Here is a 19,856-nt window from a genome sequence, read left to right as displayed (position 1 = left end):
TTTATCCTTAAAAGACCTTGCACAGGGAGAGATACAACTCCATTTTTTAATTTGTTAACGTAAAGCACTACAAAACTCACAGTTCATGAGCCTGTAAAATAAGAACACCTAATAAACATCCCCACCCAAACAAAAAACACCACCTCACACGTTTAATCCCACCCCTAACAGAAAAAAGAAGTTACAACTCAACTCACAGTTGAGTTCCACCCCATTCCTGGAAGGTGGAGCAGCTGGAGGTTGTCCAGCCCAAGGCAGCCCTGGTAACAGTGGGATCATGGAATGCTGGGGTGGGGAGGGGTCTCCAAACCCATCCCCTTCATGGGGGAAGTGCTTTAAGTTAACAAATTAAAAAATGGAGTCTTCTTCTACAAGGACTTTTAAGGATAAACTGTTTAATTAATTACTTAAATTATTTCTACTTTTAGCACAATAATTAACTACTTGTGATTCGTAATGTGGACTTTTTATTTAATTATACAATACCACTTAAACTTCCAGCAGCCCCTGCCAGGAGATGGAATCCTGGAGCTGGGAATATCCCATCAATCCTACAGACTGATAACTCATTAACTGATTTATTAATTATCACCCACGAGCTGCTGCCGGCCTTGCAAAGAGCCTGGAGGAGCAAGCTCAGCTCCTTCCCCTGGGATCTGATCCCACTTTCCCCGTAACAGTGGGATCATGGAATGCTGGGGTGGGGAGGGGTCTCCAAACCCATCCCCTTCATGGGGGAAGTGCTTTAAGTTAACAAATTAAAAAATGGAGTCTTCTTCTACAAGGACTTTTAAGGATAAACTGTTTAATTAATTACTTAAATTATTTCTACTTTTAGCACAATAATTAACTACTTGTGATTCGTAATGTGGACTTTTTATTTAATTATACAATACCACTTAAACTTCCAGCAGCCCCTGCCAGGAGATGGAATCCTGGAGCTGGGAATATCCCATCAATCCTACAGACTGATAACTCATTAACTGATCCATTAATTATCACCCACGAGCTGCTGCCGGCCTTGCAAAGAGCCTGGAGGAGCAAGCTCAGCTCCTTCCCCTGGGGATTCCAGGATCTGATCCCACTTTTCCACTCCTGAACCCCACCAAAACCACTTCCCACCCAAAGCAATTTTATTTACAGAGAGGGGGAAAAACCGGATCCAAATCCTGGATCAGGGATCCAACAGATCCATGTCTGCCATCACCCGTGACCTTCTCCACGCTGCAGCACCACATTCCAGCACGGAGAAGGGCAGGGATGCAAGGGTTGGCCTTCTCCATCCCAAAATGAACATCTGATACCTTTAAAAATGCAGGAATCCCACGGATAAAGAACTCCTTTTGATTTTTGGCCATGCCCAACTCAGTTTGATTCTCCTTTTCTGCATGAAAGCAAATTTCAGATGCCAAATGGGAAATTGAGCTGGGAAATTCATTCTTTTCAAATGAATCTTTTTCCTTTGGAAAGTGGGAATGTGTAGGATTTACTGGAATATGGAACCACCACAGATTCAAGACCATCCTCCTGTCCTGGCCACAGCTCTGGCCAAAGGGAAAAATAATTAAAAAGGAATCACCCAGAAAGCATTAGGAGGGCTTAATAACATAATAAAATCATAGATCATAAATACATTATATTTTATATATATTATCAATTTATTAACTTTTAATTCATTAACAAATTAACTAATTCATTTATTAACCTAATTTATGATTTGGCTGTATTATTATAGATTTAAAATCAAATAATTGTTTCTTATATATTAATAATTAATTCAAATAATATATGATAAATATTATATATTATACTATTAAATAATCATTTATGATTAATAAATCTCATGTCAGCCACTTTGAGGAGGAATTAAGGGAAAGTTAGCTGACACATCCATGGGTAATCCTGGGCACTTCCAGCTGGAATTTTGGGGGAGAAACAGTCTTTGGTCATAAAAAAGAAATGAACACCACAGAAAAAACCTGACACTTGTATTCCCACTCAGAATAACTCCTGCCTGAACTCCAGGGAATTCTGTCCTGGGCTCACCCCCAGCCTGGGGGTTGGCATTTCTGCTGAAATCCAACCCTCTGCAGAGAACCATGGGAATGCCTCTGGATCGCGAATTAATCACTAATTAATTAATTATCCCGAGGGATAAACACCCCCTGGGTGTTCATCAGGGAATTCTCAGGTCCCATTCCTCCCACACACCCCCTAATTTTGGTCCTATTATTTAATTTTGGAAGGTTTTTTTAGGAGCAGCTCCGGGATGGGAGCTGAGCTCTGTCCCAGCTCCGTGACCCCGGAGCTGAGGGGGAAAAACAGGATTTGGATAAAATCCAGGGCCAGAGGGGCCTTTTTGGGGTGATTTTACTGTTCCTGCTGGGATGAACATTCCCAGAGAATTCCTGAGTGTTCTCATGGAGCATCCAGGTGTACAAGGAACCTGCAGAGGGACTGGGGACAAGGCCTGCAGGGACAGCACACAGGGAATGGCTCCCACTGGCAAAGGGCAGATTGGGCTGGGATCTTGGCAAGGAATTCCTGGCTGGGAGGGTGGGCAGGGGCTGGGCTGGAATTCCCAGATTTTCTGGGGCTGCCCCTGGATCCCTGGCAGTGCCCAAGGCCAGGCTGGAGCACCCTGGGGTGTGGAAGTTGTGCAGTTGGGTGATCTTTGGGGTCTCCTCCATCCCAAACCCTTCCAGGATTTTACAATTCCATTTCTCACTGTTTGGAGACCACACAGAGCCGAGGTAAATAAAAAGGTCTGATCCCTCCAGAGTCTCCAGATTCCCTCCAGGAATTTTGGGGTTTTCCACCATTTTCCACACAGCCACGGCAAAAAAAAAAAAGATTTTCTGTCCCTCCCTTAAATTCTGGCCAAGTCAGAGAAAAATTCCCTCTCTCCACCCTGATCATTCCTCTGGGATCAGCTCCACCTCCAGCTCCTGGCCATGGATTCTCCATTTGGGAAATGCCTGAGCTGGTTTAGAATCATCCCCTGACTCCTCCTTCTGTGGAGTTTATTGTCCCAAACACAAATCAGACCAATCCCAACCCCAGCCCTGATGGCAGAACCCCCCATGAAACGATCCAAGTGAGACCTGGAGCAGATAAAAACCATGGATAAAATCAGATAAAAACCTGGAGCAGATAAAACCTTGTGTTGTGTCTGGTGAATGGAGCCATCAAATCCAGACCAAAAAAAAAAAAAACCAGAAAAAAAGCCAGCCAGGGCTCCCAATATTCCTGAAATGTGGATTTCAGTGTGGGTTTGTTTCTAAATGAACCAATCCAAATAAGGGAGGGAAAAAAGGGATGCAGTTTTTAGCTGCAGCCCCTGGAAATGCTGCCCAGAGGGAGGCACGGAGCAGCTGGTGGATTCCCTGCAGGAATTCCCAGGGATCAGCTCCAACTCTCACCCCACATCTGCCAGCAGACCAGCCCCAAAATCAGCCCTGGGACATTTGGAGAGCCCATCCCTCCCCTGGAGTGGCCTGGGAAGAGGCAGGAGCTCCTGGCAATCCCAGAGCAGGGCTGGGATTGCTTTTCCAGCCTGGCACCCAGCTGCAGGCACCTTTTCCCCCTTCAGCAGCTGCTCCGTGCCCAGTTTGCCACCCCAGGGCTCCAAAATCGCTCCCTGCTGCTCAAACTAACCAGGATTCCTGGTGAGTATCCCAGATTTTCATCCCTCAGCAGGTGCAGTGTGGGGAGACTCCTGGATTTGCAGCCCAGCATTCCCAAGGCACCAAGTTTTGAGGAATTAAGTCTACAGCAGCAGAAGTTTTCTCCCCAACTCCCACCATCCCGATGTTTCCAGTTCTTTGCATTCCCCCCACATTCCCTGGGATCTCTCAGATTGGATTAAGATTTGGTTTATGGCATTCATGAATAAAATTTAGCCTTGGTTGCACGCACAATACTGAGTTACCATAAAAAGCCAAGGAGCATCCACCTTAATTCCCAAAATCTGACCCTGCTGCCATCCCCATCTCAGCTGTACCACAGGAGGCTGAGCAGGGCTGTGAGGAAAAGCAGCCAAAACCCAGGAAATTCAACCTGGAAAAGCTGGTTTTGAACTGCTGAGATTCTCCTTAAATCACCCAGCACCAAACAATCCCTTGGACTCTGCCCCTAAAAGCCCAGCTCAGCCCAGATTTACCTCTTGGATTTCATCTGCTCCCGCAGCTTGCTGTACATCTCCAGCACTGGGAAGAGAAGGAAAACACAGCTCTGAGACAGGAGCACGCAGCTGGGAATCCAAAAAGCAAATAAAAAATTGGGGATTCCACCAAAGAGCTCCAAAAAGGAGGAGCTGCTCACCAGGGAGACACAGGGTGAGTTTATCCACCGTGGCCGAGATGTTCCTCTGCTGCAGCCGGCACTGCCTCAGCTCCTCCATGGCCAGGATCAGCTGGAAAAGGGGGAAAAGCTCCCTCAGGATCAGCAAAGAACCCTGGGCTCCATCCCAAGAGCAGCACGAGCCCCAAACCCTGCTCTGATACGCAGCGAGCTCGGGATCGGGGCAGCTCCAGCCAGGGGAACTTCCCTGAATTCCCTGGATTTCAAACAGGGAGCAGAAAAAACCAAAGGCATGGAAGCGGCCTTGGAGCACATCCTGTGGATTCCAAAATGTTATTTCCCCTTCCCATTTTAGGCATCTCTTCCAAGTTTTTTGGTTCTCAAAGGCAGGATGTGGCCGCTCGCTCCCGGGGGATTCTCCTCATCCCAAAGTTAACAGGGATTTCGTGAGGCTCCAGGAGAAAATCCTGGGATGTGGACAAAGGAAAACAGGGACACAGGGCCAGGTTGTACAGGGAATTCTCACATCCCAAAGTTAACAGGGATTTCGTGAGGCTCCAGGAGAAAATCCTGGGATGTGGACAAAGGAAAACAGGGACACAGGGCCAGGTTGTACAGGGAATTCTCACATCCCAAAGTTAACAGGGATTTCGTGAGGCTCCAGGAGAAAATCCTGGGATGTGGACAAAGGGGAAGACAGGGATACAAGGCCAGGCTGGACAGGGAATTTTTGTTTCCCAAGCTAAAACTGATTTCTCAGTGCTCAGATTCCAAGAAAAAAAAGTGGGATGTGGAAAAAGGAAAACAAGGATACAAGGTCAGGTTGGACAGGGAATTGTCACATCCCAAAGCTTAAAGGGATTATTCTGTGTTCAGACTCCAAGAGAAAAATCTGGGATGGGGATAAGGGAAAAACAAGGATACAAGGCCAGGTTGGACAGGGAATTTTCCTCATTTCAAGCTAACAGGGATTTCTCAGGGCTCAGGCTCCAGAGAAATCCTGAGGATGTGGAAAAGGGAAAAACAAGGATACAAGGAGGGAATGCTCACATCCTACAAGTAACAGGGATTTCTCAGTGCTCAGGTTCCAGAGAAAATCCTGGGATGGGGACAAGGGCAAAACAAGGATACAAGGCCTGGCTGGACAGGGAATTGTCACATCCCAAAGCTTAAAGGGATTATTCAGTGTTCAGACTCCAAGAGAAATCCTGGGGATGGGGAAAAGGGAAAAACAAGGATACAAGGAGGGAATTCTCACATCCCAAAATTATCAGTGATTTCTCAGGGCTCAGACTCCAAGAGAAATCCTGGGATGGGGACAAGGGGAAAACAGGGATACAAGGCTGGACAGGGAATTCTCACATCCCAAAGCTTAAAGGGATTATTCAGTGTTCAGACTCCAAGAGAAATCCTGGGATGGGGAAAAGGGAAAAGCAAGGACACGAGGCCAGGCTGGACAGGGAATTCTCCCTCCCACGGCATCCAGGCTGTAATTCCAGGACTGCATCCATCACTTACTTCTTTCCCTTCGTTCTGCAGCTTCCGGTTGGTGTCTGTCACTTGGTTCTGTGGGAATATTGGGAAAAGCACAAAGCACATCCCATAAATCAGGACAATGTTCTTGCCACCAAAACAAACTGTCCATAAACACCATCCCTCCCCACGGCTCCCATTCCATGGAAAAGCTGTTTATGGCTGAGTTAACAGCCACTGCCACTGGGGGACAAATCCAGGGATTTTCCTCTTTGCCACTGGAGAAAAGGGAAAGGCAACAGGAATTAATTCAGAGGCATGGAAGCCTCAAAACGCTGGAGTTTTCATGGATGCAGTTTGGAAAACTCCAGTTTTGACCTGAGTGAGGGAGGAATTCATTCCCTTTTAGGAAGGTTTTAACTCCTTCCTATCCCAGCAGCAGAAGATCCTTTACCTGGAGCATTCCCTAGAAATAATTATTTGTATTTATGGAATTTCTTATAAAACTTCCTTTGGGATCTTCATCTCCCTCTGGATGGATCCTTGCTCCTGCCTGGTGTAAGCTATTTTTATATACCTGGGATAAAAAATTCCCTATTTTTTCTGGATTATCCCACCAAGCTGGGGTTCAGAGCTGGAACATTTCCCACTTGGCAAAGCTGAGGATTCCCTGGAGTGGGAAGAGCCCAGCCCTCCCCAGCCCCAGCAGGACCCTCAGGAGAACAAAGGGGATTTTGGGGCTCATCAGGATGGAAAATCAGGAGTTGTCCCATTATTCAGCCAAGGAGTGGGAAGAGAACTTGGGAATTCTCCTGAGTTCAGGCAGGGAAGGGCTGGAAACCCTGGGACAGCTGGAAAAACCAACACAAACTTCCAAGGCAACATTCCCAGCTCCAGATCTCTGCCACCACAGCCAATTCCAGAGGGAATTCCAGCAGGACTGCTCAGGGTTCTGAGTTTTCACATCACTCTGAGATTTCCATGCCATAAAACCCCTTTTTTTCCCCAAAAATCTCCTTCTGCAGCTCCTAAAGCTGGGAATGTTCATTTCCAGGCTCGTTCTGGTAAAAGGTTTTTTTTGACCCAGGCTCTCCCCACAGTGGGAGCTGCTGCTGCATTCCTGCCCCATTTTAGGAACAAATTCCTGCCTGGTTTCCAGAGTTCTGCTCCTTCTGGAAGCAGAACCTTCCCCAGAGCTTGGAAAACACCACGAGCTGGGAAACAGAGCCCTCAAAGGACTTCCAGGAGTGGGAGATCTCACAGATCCACCCAAGGGCTTTGCTTCCTTTGGAATAATCATGGAAACGAGGATTTTTAACAAATTTCACCCCAGGGAAGGAACAGCACATGGGGCTCTCCCAATCTCCAGCAGGATGGGGATGGAGGAGCAGGAGGAGCTCCAAGGGGCATTGGGAAGGTAAAAACCATCCTGGAGCAGAAATCCAGCAGGGAGCAGCTGAGGGAGCTGGGAAGGGGCTGCAGAATTCCTGAGGGAGCTGGGAAGGGGCTGGAGAATTTCTGAGGAGCTGGAAGGGGCTGGAGAATTGCTGAGGAGCTGGGAAGGGGCTCAGCCTGGAGCACAGGAGGCTCAGGGGTCCTTGTGGCTCTGCACAGCTCCTGCCAGGAGGGGACAGCCGGGAGGTCGGGCTCTGCTCCAGGGAACAGGGACAGGAGCAGAGGGAACGGCCTCAGGGGAGCCTCAGGGTGGATTTTTGGGAATATTCCTCATGGGAAGGGCTGCCCAGCATTGGAAGGGGCTGCCCAAAGAGGCAGTGGAGTCTCCATCCCTGGAAGGGTTCAGAACCCTTGGGAATGGGCTTTGGTGGTAGCCAGACTTAAAGATCTTAACCAACTTTTCCAACCTTACCAATTCCATGATTCCACCATCTCTGTCCTTTTTGAGCTCACCAGGTCAGACAGGAGGAGAGCTTTGGATTCATCCACATCAAATTGACTCAGGATCATTTTTTTTTTCCCTATTGGAAAAGATCCTGGGCCACCAGAATTCCCCACCTGGTCCAGCCTCCCCCAGGAAGGTTTCTGGTGCTTCCAGCAGCCGAACCACCCAACCTCAGAGCTCCCTTTCATCCCCACACCAGCCATGGTGCTTTCAAACTTCCCAGGATGGAAGAAAGGAGTTATCCATGATTTCCCCTCCAGCATCTGCATCCCATCTCTCGCCCTGCTGCAGTAGCTGCAGCCCTGCTGGCTCCCTGCCCTCCCCAAAACCTGCTCATTTCCTTTATGATGTATGGAGCTTTTACGAGCAGGAGCCCAGCATCTCCTCCAAAGATTATTTGATTTGCTCAGATCCCGAAAATCCCACCAGGAAAAAGGAATCCGTGTCGGGTAATTTAAAACCACTCCTAAAATAAGGCTGAGGCTGGAGGGGTTTGCTGGTAAAATTACACAGCAATCCCAGCTCCAGGGAAAAGCCAGGCTGGAGCGGAGCCCCGCACGCTCCGGGTTTCTGGGGGCAGGGGGTCGTGTTTGGGATTGTTCCTGGAGTCTCCAGGCCTGGATGAAAACAGGGATGATTGTTTACACAGACCCCGTGCAGCTGAGCTGGGCTTTGCAGAGCTGGGCTTTGCTAAGCCAGGCCAGACACCCGGAGGGGGACAGGCAGGTGGCAGGGGAGGGACGAGGCACCGGAGCACTGCAGGGATTTGGGGGGTGAGCTGTTCCTCCATCCACACCCCAGAACAGGGAGCTCAGAGAGTCCTTGGGATGATCCCAGAGGGGCAGAATGCTGGGAGACAGGAGCAATCCTGGGAATGGAGCCACCTCTGGATCCGCCCCTGTCCCTGCTGGTGACATCCACTCCTGAGGGAAGGGACAGCGAGCGGAGCCATCCTGCATGCTGGAATCCCAAAAACTGCTCCCAGGTCCCTTCCCTACACACGAGGGGAAATTCCTTCCCCAAAAGTGTTGTCCAGCCCTGGCAGGGGTGGAGTGCCCATCCCTGAAGGATTGAAATCCATGGATGTGGCACCTGGGGACACGGCCTGGGCAGTGCTGGGAATGGCTGGACTCGATGGGCACCGAGGGATTTTCCAGCCTGAACAATTCTGGGAGTCCATGAAACGAAGAAGGAATCATCTCTGGTTTATGACTGATGGGGCAAAAAGCTGTAGAATTAAAAAGGACTTGGCAGCCATGTGAGCTGAGATTCCTGGAGCAGGAAGGACAGCCCCACCTGGGACAAGACTGGGTGAGGTGGGATAAAAATCCAGCAGGAATGACTCTGAGTGAGAGAGTCATGGAATGGGCTGGGTTGGAGGCAACCTTAAATCCCACCCCATCCATGGCAGGGACACCTCCCACTGTCCCAGGCTGCTCCAAGCCCCAATGTCCAGCCTGGCCTTGGACATTCCAGGGATCCAGGGCAGCCACAGCTGCTCTGGGAATTCCAGCCCAGCCCCTGCCCACCCTCCCAGCCAGGAATTCCTTGCCAAGATCCCACCATTCCGTCCATGGCATGAATGTAAGGGCAGCTCTTTGCTGAGCCACAGCAGGGCAGCTGGAAATCACAGAATCCCAAAATCATCATGGTTGGAAAAGATCATCCAGTCCAACCATCCCCAGCACTGCCAGGGCCACCACTGCCCCTTGTCCCCAAGTGCCACAGCCACAGGGCTCTGAAATCCCTGCAAGCCCCAGCAGTGCCAGCACAGGGGACAAGGGCACTGCCCTGGCCCTCTGTCACCCCAGAGTGGCCTCTTGCCCACATGGGCACTCAGGCTCGTGTCCAGCCAGCTCATCCCCAAGGAGATAAAATTCCCAAGGCAGAGCTGAGGGACAAACAGGACAGGCAACGCAGCGCTGAGGTCCTGCTCAGGTTTAGCCCATTTGGGGCCGCTCTGAGAAGGTGACACATCCACACCGAGCTAGAACGACAGCAAAGAAAGGAGATTTCTGCCCAAAAAACCGAGGCTGCAGAGGCAGGAGCACAGGAGAGGAGGAAGGAGCAGGGAGGGCCCCGCTGCCAGCGCCGGCTCCTCAGGGGTTCAAAGCCCGAGATCAAATGCAGGATGAATGGCTGGAACCAAACCCACTCTCAGCACTCGATCCACAGATGATTCCCCGGGGAAAGCCTCACAAAGAGGGCTCAGGCTTTCAGAAAGGGCTTTCTGGGGATGTTTTTGCCATGTGCTGTTTTATGGATCACATAGGCATGGAAATCAAGGGAGATCCTGAGGGGACAGGGATGGACTTCACAGTGAGCCACCAACAAAGGGGCTGGTGGCAGAATGGGAACCAGCTCCGAGCAAACAAACAATGTGCAATTCTTGGCTGGAAACAATGGCTTGAAAAAATAAAAAAAAACAAAAAAATAAGGGAGAATAAAAAATGAAATAAAAAAAAAAAGACTTATTTTGTGGTAATTCCAATGGATTCATCCTGCAATGAATCGCTGGGTGAATTCTCCTCAGGACATCCCTCAGGAAGGTGTTCCTGAGAGGAAACCCCTTTTTGGGATGGAGACTTGGATGTGTCAAGTAAGAATCCTGCTGGGAAACGCCACAGGTAGCTTTAAATCCATAAATAAATGTGTTAAAAGCAGCAGTCAGCACCCTGACTTTGAGCTCTTCCCTTTTCTCCAGAAAATCTGCTTTTTCTGACAGATTTTGTGATTTAGAACTTCAGCTTTTCCAGCTTCCCACACTCCTGCACACCAGGAAGGTCCTTCCCAATTCCCAGGAAGGTCCTTCCCACCAGGACAGGCTCCACTCAGCCACAAAACCTCACTGAGCTTTTCTCAGCTCACAACCCCCCACTTTTTGGGAGCCACTCCACTCAGCCCCATTCCCCAGGTGACTCCTCCGGGAGGGATTTTGGATTTCCAGCCCAGGTCCCACCTCATTCCTGCAGGAAGGGACGGCCCAGCCGCCTCTCCCTGCCCTGCTTGGATTTGTGGAGAAAAACCAGGAAGGTTTTGACACTCCTGTGCTCCCCAAATTTGGAATATTTGTATTTTAAGGCACAGGAACCAAGCTTGAGCCCCAAGCCCACCTGACCCCAAACAGCTCCAGCCTCCTCCTGGTCCCTTCTCCTGAAGCCTCTCCAGTTTCCTTCCCGCCCTTCTTCCAAATTCTCATCCTACAAATGGCTTTTTCCACACATTACTGAACACTTTTCCAAGACCTGGCTAAATCCCACCGTTCCCTCATCTTTCTGCACAGCTTTAAAGGCCACGAGACTTATTTTAGCTCAAGAAACTGGGATAAGATCCATGAGGAAAAGCACTTTTCCTAATGAAAACAGGCTTGGCTTGAAGTTTCTTGGTGCTTTTAATGCGCCACACTGATCCAGTTTGGCCAAATAACTGCTAAATTTTCAATGGCCAACCCATCGCTCCAGGAAGAATTAAAATAAATATTTATATTTTAATTTTTTTTTTCTTAATAGAAATGCCCTGGATAAGAGGAGAGAAGATTGATGTGGTTCTGAGAATGACAGAGTGCCTGAGATGGGGCCACCTAAAAAGAGCTGCCCAGGGCAGTGTCAGGGCAGGAGCTTCACAGAACTCACAGGGTTGGGAGAGCCTGGCTGGGCTCTTGTGCTGCCCAAGGTGGATCCATGGAGGAGATCCTTTTAATAAATCCCTGCTTTATTCCGTAACTCTGTCCAGCTCAGCCTTCTGCAGGCGTCAACCCCTTCCGTAAAAAACCTTTTCCCTGACATCCAGCCTGTGTTTCCTCTCACCTTGAGCTTCTGGGCCTCGCCCCGGACCTTGAGCAGCTCGGTGATGGAATCCACGAAGCCCTGGTAGTGGAAGTTGCACATCTTCTCGATCTCGCGGTCGTGGTTGCGGATCCGCGCCTCCAGCTTCTCCATGAAGCGCCCGTGCTCCTCGCCATCGTACACGGACCTGCAGGGACAGCCAGCTCAGCACCCTGCTCTGCTGCCAGGATCATCCTAAACCTGACCCCAGAAATGTCCTCTGGACACCCCAGCCCAGCACCCCCAGCTCTGCTGCCAGAACATCCAAAACCTGACCCCAAAAATGCCCTCTGGACACCCCAGTCCAGCACCCCGCTCTGCTGACAGGAACACCCCAAACCTGACCCCAAAAATGTCCTCTGGACATCCCAGCCCAGCACCCTGCTCTGCTGCCAGGATCATCCTAAACCTGACCCCAGAAATGTCCTCTGGACACCCCAGCCCAGCGCCCCCAGCTCTGCTGCCAGGAACATCCTAAACCTGACCCCAGAAATGTCCTCTGGACACCCCAGCCCAGCACCCCCAGCTCTGCTGCCAGGAACACCCAAAACCTGACCCCAAAAATGTCCTCTGGACACCCCAGTCCAGCATCCCCAGCTCTGCTGACAGGAACACCCAAAATCTGCCCTCAAAAATGTCCTCTGGACAAGCCAGCCCAGAACCCCCAGCTCTGCTGACAGGAACACCCAAAACCTGACCCCAAAAATGTCCTCTGGACACCCCAGTCCAGCATCCCCAGCTCTGCTGACAGGAACACCCAAAATCTGCCCTCAAAAATGTCCTCTGGACAAGCCAGCCCAGAACCTCCAGCTCAGCATCCCTAGCTCAGCATCCCCTGCTCTGCTGCCAGGACCACCCAAAACCTGACCCCAAAAATGTCCTCTGGACATCCCAGCCCAGCACCCTGCTCTGCTGCCAGGATCATCCTAAACCTGACCCCAGAAATGTCCTCTGGACACCCCAGCCCAGCACCCCCAGCTCTGCTGCCAGGAACATCCTAAACCTGACCCCAGAAATGTCCTCTGGACAAGCCAGCCCAGAACCTCCAGCTCAGCACCCCCAGCTCAGCACCCCCAGCCCAGCACCCCCAGCTCTGCTGCCACGAACACCCAAAATCTGCCCTCAAAAATGTCCTCTGGACAAGCCAGCCCAGAACCTCCAGCTCTGCTGCCAGGAACATCCTAAACCTGACCCCAAAAATGTCCTCTGGACATCCCAGCCCAGCACCCCCAGCTCTGCTGCCAGGAACATCCTAAACCTGACCCCAAAAATGTCCTCTGGACACCCCAGTCCAGCATCCCCAGCTCTGCTGACAGGAACACCCAAAATCTGCCCTCAAAAATGTCCTCTGGACAAGCCAGCCCAGAACCTCCAGCCCAGCATCCCTAGCTCAGCATCCCCTGCTCTGCTGCCAGGACATCCTAAACCTGACCCCAAAAACACCTTTTGGACATGTCAACTCAGCATTTCCCACTTCTGCTGCCAGAATCCACCAGAAACATCCAAAACCTCACCCCAGAAGGAACAGAAAGGAATGTTCCTCACTCAGGAACATCCTGATCCTAAAAACGCCCTCTGGACATGTCAACTCAGCATTTCCCACTTCTGCTGCCAAGGATCCACCAGGAACATCCAAACTGACACCAAAAATGTACTCTGGACATGCCAGCTCAGCATCCCCTGCTCTGCTGCCAGGATCATCCTAAACCTGACCCCAAAAACACCCTTTGGACATGCCAGCTCAGCATTCCCAGCGCTGCTGCCAGGATCCACCAAGAACAACCAAAACCTGACCCCAAAAACACCTTTTGGACAAGCCAGCTCAGCATTCCCACTTCTGCTGCCAGGATCCACCAGGAACATCCAAAACCTGACCCCAAAAGGAACACAAAGGAATGTTCCTCACCCAGGAACATCCTGACCCCAAAAACACCCTCTGGACACACCAGCTCAGCATTTCCCACTTCTGCTGCCAGGATCCACCAGGAACATCCAAAACCCAACCCCAAAAACGCCTCCTGGACACACCAAATCAGCACCTTCAGCCCAGCTGCCAGGATCTACCAGGAACATCCAAAACTTCACCCCAAAAATGCCCTCTGGACACAACAGCTCAGCACCCTCAGCTCAGCTGCCAGGATCTACCAGGAACATCCAAAACCTGACCCCAAAGGGAACAGAAAGGAATGTTCCTCACCCAGGAACATCCAAAACCTCACCCCAAAAGGAACAGAAAGGAATGTTCCTCACCCAGGAACATCCAAAACCTCACCCCAAAACACCTTCCAGACATGCCAGTTCAGCATCCCCAGCTCTGCTGCCAGAAACACCCAAAATCTGACCCCAAAAACGCCCTCCTGGGACAAGGGGACAGGTCGTACAACAGGTACCAAACTGGGTTTAAAAATGTTTCTATTCCAAGTCTTTTTTTTCCTTTTTCCATCATTTTCTGTTCCCTGAGAAACCAGAACATCCTAGCAGCACTTGAAATGTTTCTAATCCAACCTTTTTTCCCTTTTCCATCATTTTGGTGTTCCCTGAGTAACAAACCAAGCCCAAAATGTTTGTATTCCAACCTTTCTTTTCCTTTTCCCACCAATTTCATGTTCCCTGATAAACCTGAACAGCCCAAACCAGGCCTGAAATGTTTCTCCTTTTTCCACCCATTTTGGTGTTCCCTGAGACACCAGAACAAGCCAGAAGGACTTCAAGAGTTTCTATTCCAACCTTTTTTTCCCTTTTCCACCCATTTTGGTGTTCCCTGAGAGACAAACCAAGCCCAAAATGTTTCTATTCCAACCTTTCTTTCCATTTTCCCACCCACTTTGGTGCTCCCTGAGAGACAAGAACAAGCCAGCAGGACCTGAAATGTTTCCATTCCAACCCTTTTTTTCCTTTTCCCACCATTTTGTGTTCCCTGAGAGACCAGAACAGGCCAGGAGCACCTGAAACAAAAGTTTGCCTTTGAGCTGAGCCACCTCTGATCCCCCTGCCCAGAAATCCCCCCTGGAGAATCCCCTGGATGTTCTTTGGGCTCCGAGGGTGACAGGGACAATGGGAAGCAGGATCTCCAGAGCTGCCCAAATCCCTTCACACCCCAAATTTTGCCAGCCCAGTTTTTAACCCCTGTTGATAAAACAGAGCTGGAGGCTGGTGGGGCCACCTCAGTCCAAGATATCCAAATCCAATTAATGGGACATTTTTTAGTGTTAAATCACGGAATTTCAGGATTGTTTGGATTGAAAGGATCTTAAATCCCACCCCATCCATGGCAGGGACACTTCCCACTATCCCAGGTGGATCCAAGCCCCAGTGTCCAACCTGGCCTTGGACATTCCAGGGATCCAGGGATTCTCTGGGAATTCCAGCCCAGCCCCTGCCCACCCTCCCAGCCAGGAATTCCTTCCCAAAATCCCATCTCTCCCTGCCCTCCCTTCAGCTTAAAATGAAATATGAGGATGGAAGTAAAACCCAAATTTCTGTCTCTCAAATGTTTCCCTGGAAAGCAGAGGGACCAAGTCCCACTCTGGGAATTCCGGGGTTGTTCTCCTGGTTTTTCACACCAAATACAGATATTTTTAATGGACTGTGGCAATCCCACCCTTGGCCCTGCCTTTGGCATGTTTTGGTTCCTAAACCTGAATTCCCTCCCAATCCAAGAGTAAAGCTTGGAGTGAAGTTTATGGATTTGAGCTTGGGTCAGGTATTAGGGCCAAATTAGGGATAGAGCAGATTCCAGGCAGCCTTTGGAAAAAAAAAAGATGGGAATGACAGAGCTGACCAAGCTGTGAGAATAAAATATTAAAATAGCAACACTCCAGAGAGAACCAGAACCCCGTGAATGCAGGTGGACACAGGAAATCCTTTTTCCTGCAGTGGGATCTGTGCCCTCCCTTTGGAGAATCCCATCCCTGCAACCCACACAGGCCCCAAGAAACAGGAAAAAATCCCAAGACAGAGCTAAAAGCTGGAGAAAATCTATTTAGTTATTATTCTTTCAGGCCATTTCAGCTCCGCAGGTTCAGTAAAAGATCCTCAGTGGCAAAACAAAAATGCCAGAATTGTAAAAGCTCTTGAAATTCAGTGTAAAAGAACGCAGGCAGCCAGAGCAGGTGATGGGGAGGGCATGGCCTGCTCCTGCTTGGCCTAAAGGAGGAAAAAAGAGAGAAAAATCCTCAGATTCCAGGAGAGGCAGCACTGGAGTGATGCTGGTGGATTTTCCTTAAAGTTTCGTGGAGTTTTGGCTGCTGAAATGTGAAATTTGGAGCCCGAGTGCCATCTAGTGCTGCACGGCCTCTCAGCAGGGCCTCGGTGACTCCAAAGATCTCAGCTGGAAAATGAGAATTCCAATAAAAAAAATGAAGGTGGATAAGTTGTGTTTGCACTCAGGGATAAAGTGAAACAATAAAAACCCCACAGCAGTAACGATGTGTTTGTGTCAAAGGCAAATTTGGGATTTACGTCTGAAAATGGGGGGAAAAAACACCTCAAAATTCTTTAAAATGTCCAGGAAAAATTCCCTTTGGAGGTGGCAAAGCTAAGAAACAAATATTTGATGATAAAAGGAAAGAAAAGCTAAGAAATAAAAACAAAGAATAGAAATAAAAGCCAAGAAAGCTAAGAAATAAATATCTAATTTAAACCCCTTTGGTTATTAGAAATTCTATTATTTTATTCCTTTTTAGCCAAACTTGAGTGTGGAAAAAATAAAGTTTGGTGTCAGCCAGGAAGGAAACACCAGCACACAATGGGAAGTTCTTCCCTTCTAAGCTCTCCTGACCCTCCAGAATTCCTTTTCCAGGAAAATCCAGCCCTCCTGAGCTCTCCTGCTCCTCCAGGATCATTTTTCCATGAAGATCCATTCCTGGCCCTTCCCCCCTGAGCTCTCCTGCTCCTCCAGGATCATTTTTCCATGAAGATCCATTCCTGGCCCTTCCCCCCTGAGCTCTCCTGCTCCTCCAGGATCATTTTTCCATGAAGATCCATTCCTGGCCCTTCCCCCCTGAGCTCTCCTGCTCCTCCAGGATCATTTTTCCATGAAGATCCATTCCTGGCCCTTCCCCCCTGAGCTCTCCTGCTCCTCCAGGATCATTTTTCCATGAAGATCCATTCCTGGCCCTTCCCCCCTGAGCTCTCCTGCTCCTCCAGGATCATTTTTCCATGAAGATCCATTCCTGGCCCTTCCCCCCTGAGCTCTCCTGCTCCTCCAGGATCATTTTTCCATGAAGATCCATTCCTGGCCCTTCCCCCCTGAGCTCTCCTGCTCCTCCAGGATCATTTTTCCATGAAGATCCATTCCTGGCCCTTCCCCCCTGAGCTCTCCTGCTCCTCCAGGATCATTTTTCCATGAAGATCCATTCCTGGCCCTTCCCCCCTGAGCTCTCCTGCTCCTCCAGGATCATTTTTCCATGAAGATCCATTCCTGGCCCTTCCCCCCTGAGCTCTCCTGCTCCTCCAGGATCATTTTTCCATGAAGATCCATTCCTGGCCCTTCCCCCCTGAGCTCTCCTGCTCCTCCAGGATCATTTTTCCATGAAGATCCATTCCTGGCCCTTCCCCCCTGAGCTCTCCTGCTCCTCCAGGATCATTTTTCCATGAAGATCCATTCCTGGCCCTTCCCCCCTGAGCTCTCCTGCTCCTCCAGGATCATTTTTCCATGAAGATCCATTCCTGGCCCTTCCCCCCTGAGCTCTCCTGCTCCTCCAGGATCATTTTTCCATGAAGATCCATTCCTGGCCCTTCCCCCCTGAGCTCTCCTGCTCCTCCAGGATCATTTTTCCATGAAGATCCATTCCTGGCCCTTCCCCCCTGAGCTCTCCTGCTCCTCCAGGATCATTTTTCCATGAAGATCCATTCCTGGCCCTTCCCCCCTGAGCTCTCCTGCTCCTCCAGGATCATTTTTCCATGAAGATCCATTCCTGGCCCTTCCCCCCTGAGCTCTCCTGCTCCTCCAGGATCATTTTTCCAATCCCAGGAGGGAAGAAGAGCCAGGCCAGCCCCCGATTTCCTGTCCCTCAATCCCACAGAAAGGTTTCTCCACACTTGGATAATGAACCCAGTCTAACACAAGATACAAATTCAGAACAGCACAGGAATTTCAGAAAGAAATAAAATACATTAAAATAAATTTGAAAAGCAGAGCCCTTCTTATTCTGGCCTAAATTATTGTTAAAAAAAAACTGTAGGAAATAGATTTGCAGAAAATTTTTAAAACTTGACAGAAAGCTTACATAGCATGTATTTATATATAAATTTTGAGGTAAGATATGTTGACTTAGAAATGCTGTAGAATAAGATATTATTAAGAGAGAAATTAAATTAGAAATAAGTTTTAAAAGATGACTTTATAAAAAAGATTAAATATTTTAGAGAAAGAATTATAAAAGATAGACTGTAGCAAGATTTATGAGGATTTTAGATGATTAATTTTTAAGTATTTATAGTATGGTGTAATAACAGTTGGTAAGTTAAAAAACTATCATAATGCATTGTAATTAAGAACTAATTAGCTTCTGATTGTGCAAATGTAAATTATAACATCTGTATTGTCTCAGCCTTCATAGGAGACTAAAGCCAAAATTAAAGTGTTTAAAACACCCCATCTCTGAGTCAAAAAACCCAAGAGAAAACAAGAGCTAGGCTCGGCTTAGGCTGCTCCTCCCACTGGCTTTGAGAACAGGCTGGGTCAGAGCTACAGAAAACCATCCTGGAGGCTTGTTTTTATTTTCCTTCTTTGCCATAAAAAAAACGCTGCTCAGAAAAGCTCCACAAAAAGGTTTTTGATTGAAAAAGTCTGAGCTGGAGAGGCACTCATCTGCCCTGCTCACCCCCTGCTGCAGGGTCTTCACCCACCAAAAAACTCCACAGAAAATTGGAATTCCTTGGGTTGGGCTGTGAGATTCACAACGCCAGCATCCCTTAAAAGCCCACTTCGGTTTTGGTTTGGTTGTTGGGTTTTTTTGGGGTTTTTGGGTTTTTTTTTTGGGGTTGGGTTTTTTTGGGTTTTTTTTTTGGGTTTTTTTTTTTTTTGAAAGGTTAAACTGGGGGAAAAAAAAAAAAAATCTTTCCAGGAAAGTCACAAACGGATGGGGAGCTGCCACGTGCAGCCAGGAGTTCCTGCAAAGTTTATCCCCCAAAATAGGGAGAAACTGGAGCTGGAGCAGCCAAGAGGATGAGATGGGAAGTGCCAGACAAGGATCCAGCTGTGCCAGGGGTCAGGAAGGCATGGAATGTCCACAGGGATCAGGGAACAAACCCCTGGCATTGCCAAATCCAAAATCCAGCCTGTGCCAGGGGTCAGGAAGGCATGGAATGTCCACAGGGATCATCCACCCAACCCTGGCATTGCCAAATCCAAAATCCAGCCTGTGCCAGGGGTCAGGAAGTCATGGAATGTCCACAGGGATCATCCACCCAACCCTGGCATTGAAGACACCCCAAAATCCATGCTGGGCTATGGAATAACTCAAGATCCACAGGGATCATCCACCCAACCCTGGCATTGCCAAATCCAAAATCCAGCCTGTGCCAGGGTCAGGAAGCCATGGAACATCCACAGGGATCAGGGATCAAACCCCTGGGGTTGCCAGACATCCCAAAATCCCAACCTGTGCCAGGGGTCAGAAAGTCTTGGCATATCCTGAGATGCACAGGGATCATCCACCCAACCCCTGGCATTGCCAAATCCAAACTCTCACCCTGTGCCAGGGCTCCAAAAAGCTATGGAATATCCACATGGATCAGGGATCAAACCCCTGGCACCCCAAAATCCACCCTGTGCCAGAGTCAGGAAGCCATGGGGTATTCACAGGGATCATCCACCCAACCCTGGCATTGAAGACACCCCAAAATCCATGCTGGGCTATGGAATAACTCAAGATCCACAGGGATCATCCACCCAACCCTGGCATTGCCAAATCCAAAATCCAGCCTGTGCCAGGGTCAGGAAGCCATGGGGTATCCACAGGGATCACCCTGCCCCTGCCCAGCCCCCTGAAATCCCACCCTGGGCATCCCTGGAGCAGTGTCCAAAGGCTCCTGGAGCTCTGGCAGCCTTGGCAGCGTTATCCCTCCCTGGGCAGTGCCCAGCACCCTCTGGATGAGGAACTTTCCCTGAATCCAGCCTGCAGCTGCCCTGGCGCAGCTCCCTGCTCCTGTAACCATGGCAGCTCTGATGCCACCGGCTGCCAGCCGTGTCCCCCAGCTCCCTGTGCCCCAGCTGGACATTCCCATCTGTCCCCAGGGTCCCCAGGTGCTCCTGCCCTTTGCCAGTGGCAGAGGTGAGCACGAGGGGTGGCAGGTGAACGTCTCACCTCCATCCTGCCCACTGCCTGGGCTCCTCCTCTGCACCCACAGCT

The 19,856-nt window shown here is 49.5% G+C and overlaps 1 protein-coding gene across 1 annotated transcript in view; it reads right to left on the bottom strand.

Moving 5' to 3' along the window:
- The window catches only part of EXOC6B (exocyst complex component 6B), a 277,974-nt gene that overhangs the window by 223,547 nt on the left and 34,571 nt on the right, over positions 1-19,856 (bottom strand). Inside the window, exons 2-5 of the mRNA XM_041464605.1 lie at positions 11,482-11,647; positions 5,821-5,868; positions 4,324-4,414; positions 4,163-4,208 (exon numbers count right to left, since the gene is read on the bottom strand). Coding sequence (XP_041320539.1) covers positions 4,163-4,208; positions 4,324-4,414; positions 5,821-5,868; positions 11,482-11,647 — 351 coding nt within the window. The remainder of the gene's footprint in view (positions 1-4,162; positions 4,209-4,323; positions 4,415-5,820; positions 5,869-11,481; positions 11,648-19,856) is intronic.

This window comes from Pyrgilauda ruficollis, unplaced genomic scaffold (assembly GCF_017590135.1).
Source record: "Pyrgilauda ruficollis isolate IOZ18807 unplaced genomic scaffold, ASM1759013v1 scaffold181, whole genome shotgun sequence".
In the NCBI taxonomy this organism is placed as follows: domain Eukaryota; kingdom Metazoa; phylum Chordata; class Aves; order Passeriformes; family Passeridae; genus Pyrgilauda; species Pyrgilauda ruficollis.
Note: the sequence above shows the minus strand (reverse complement) of the source record. Positions and strands in the feature narration are given on the sequence as shown.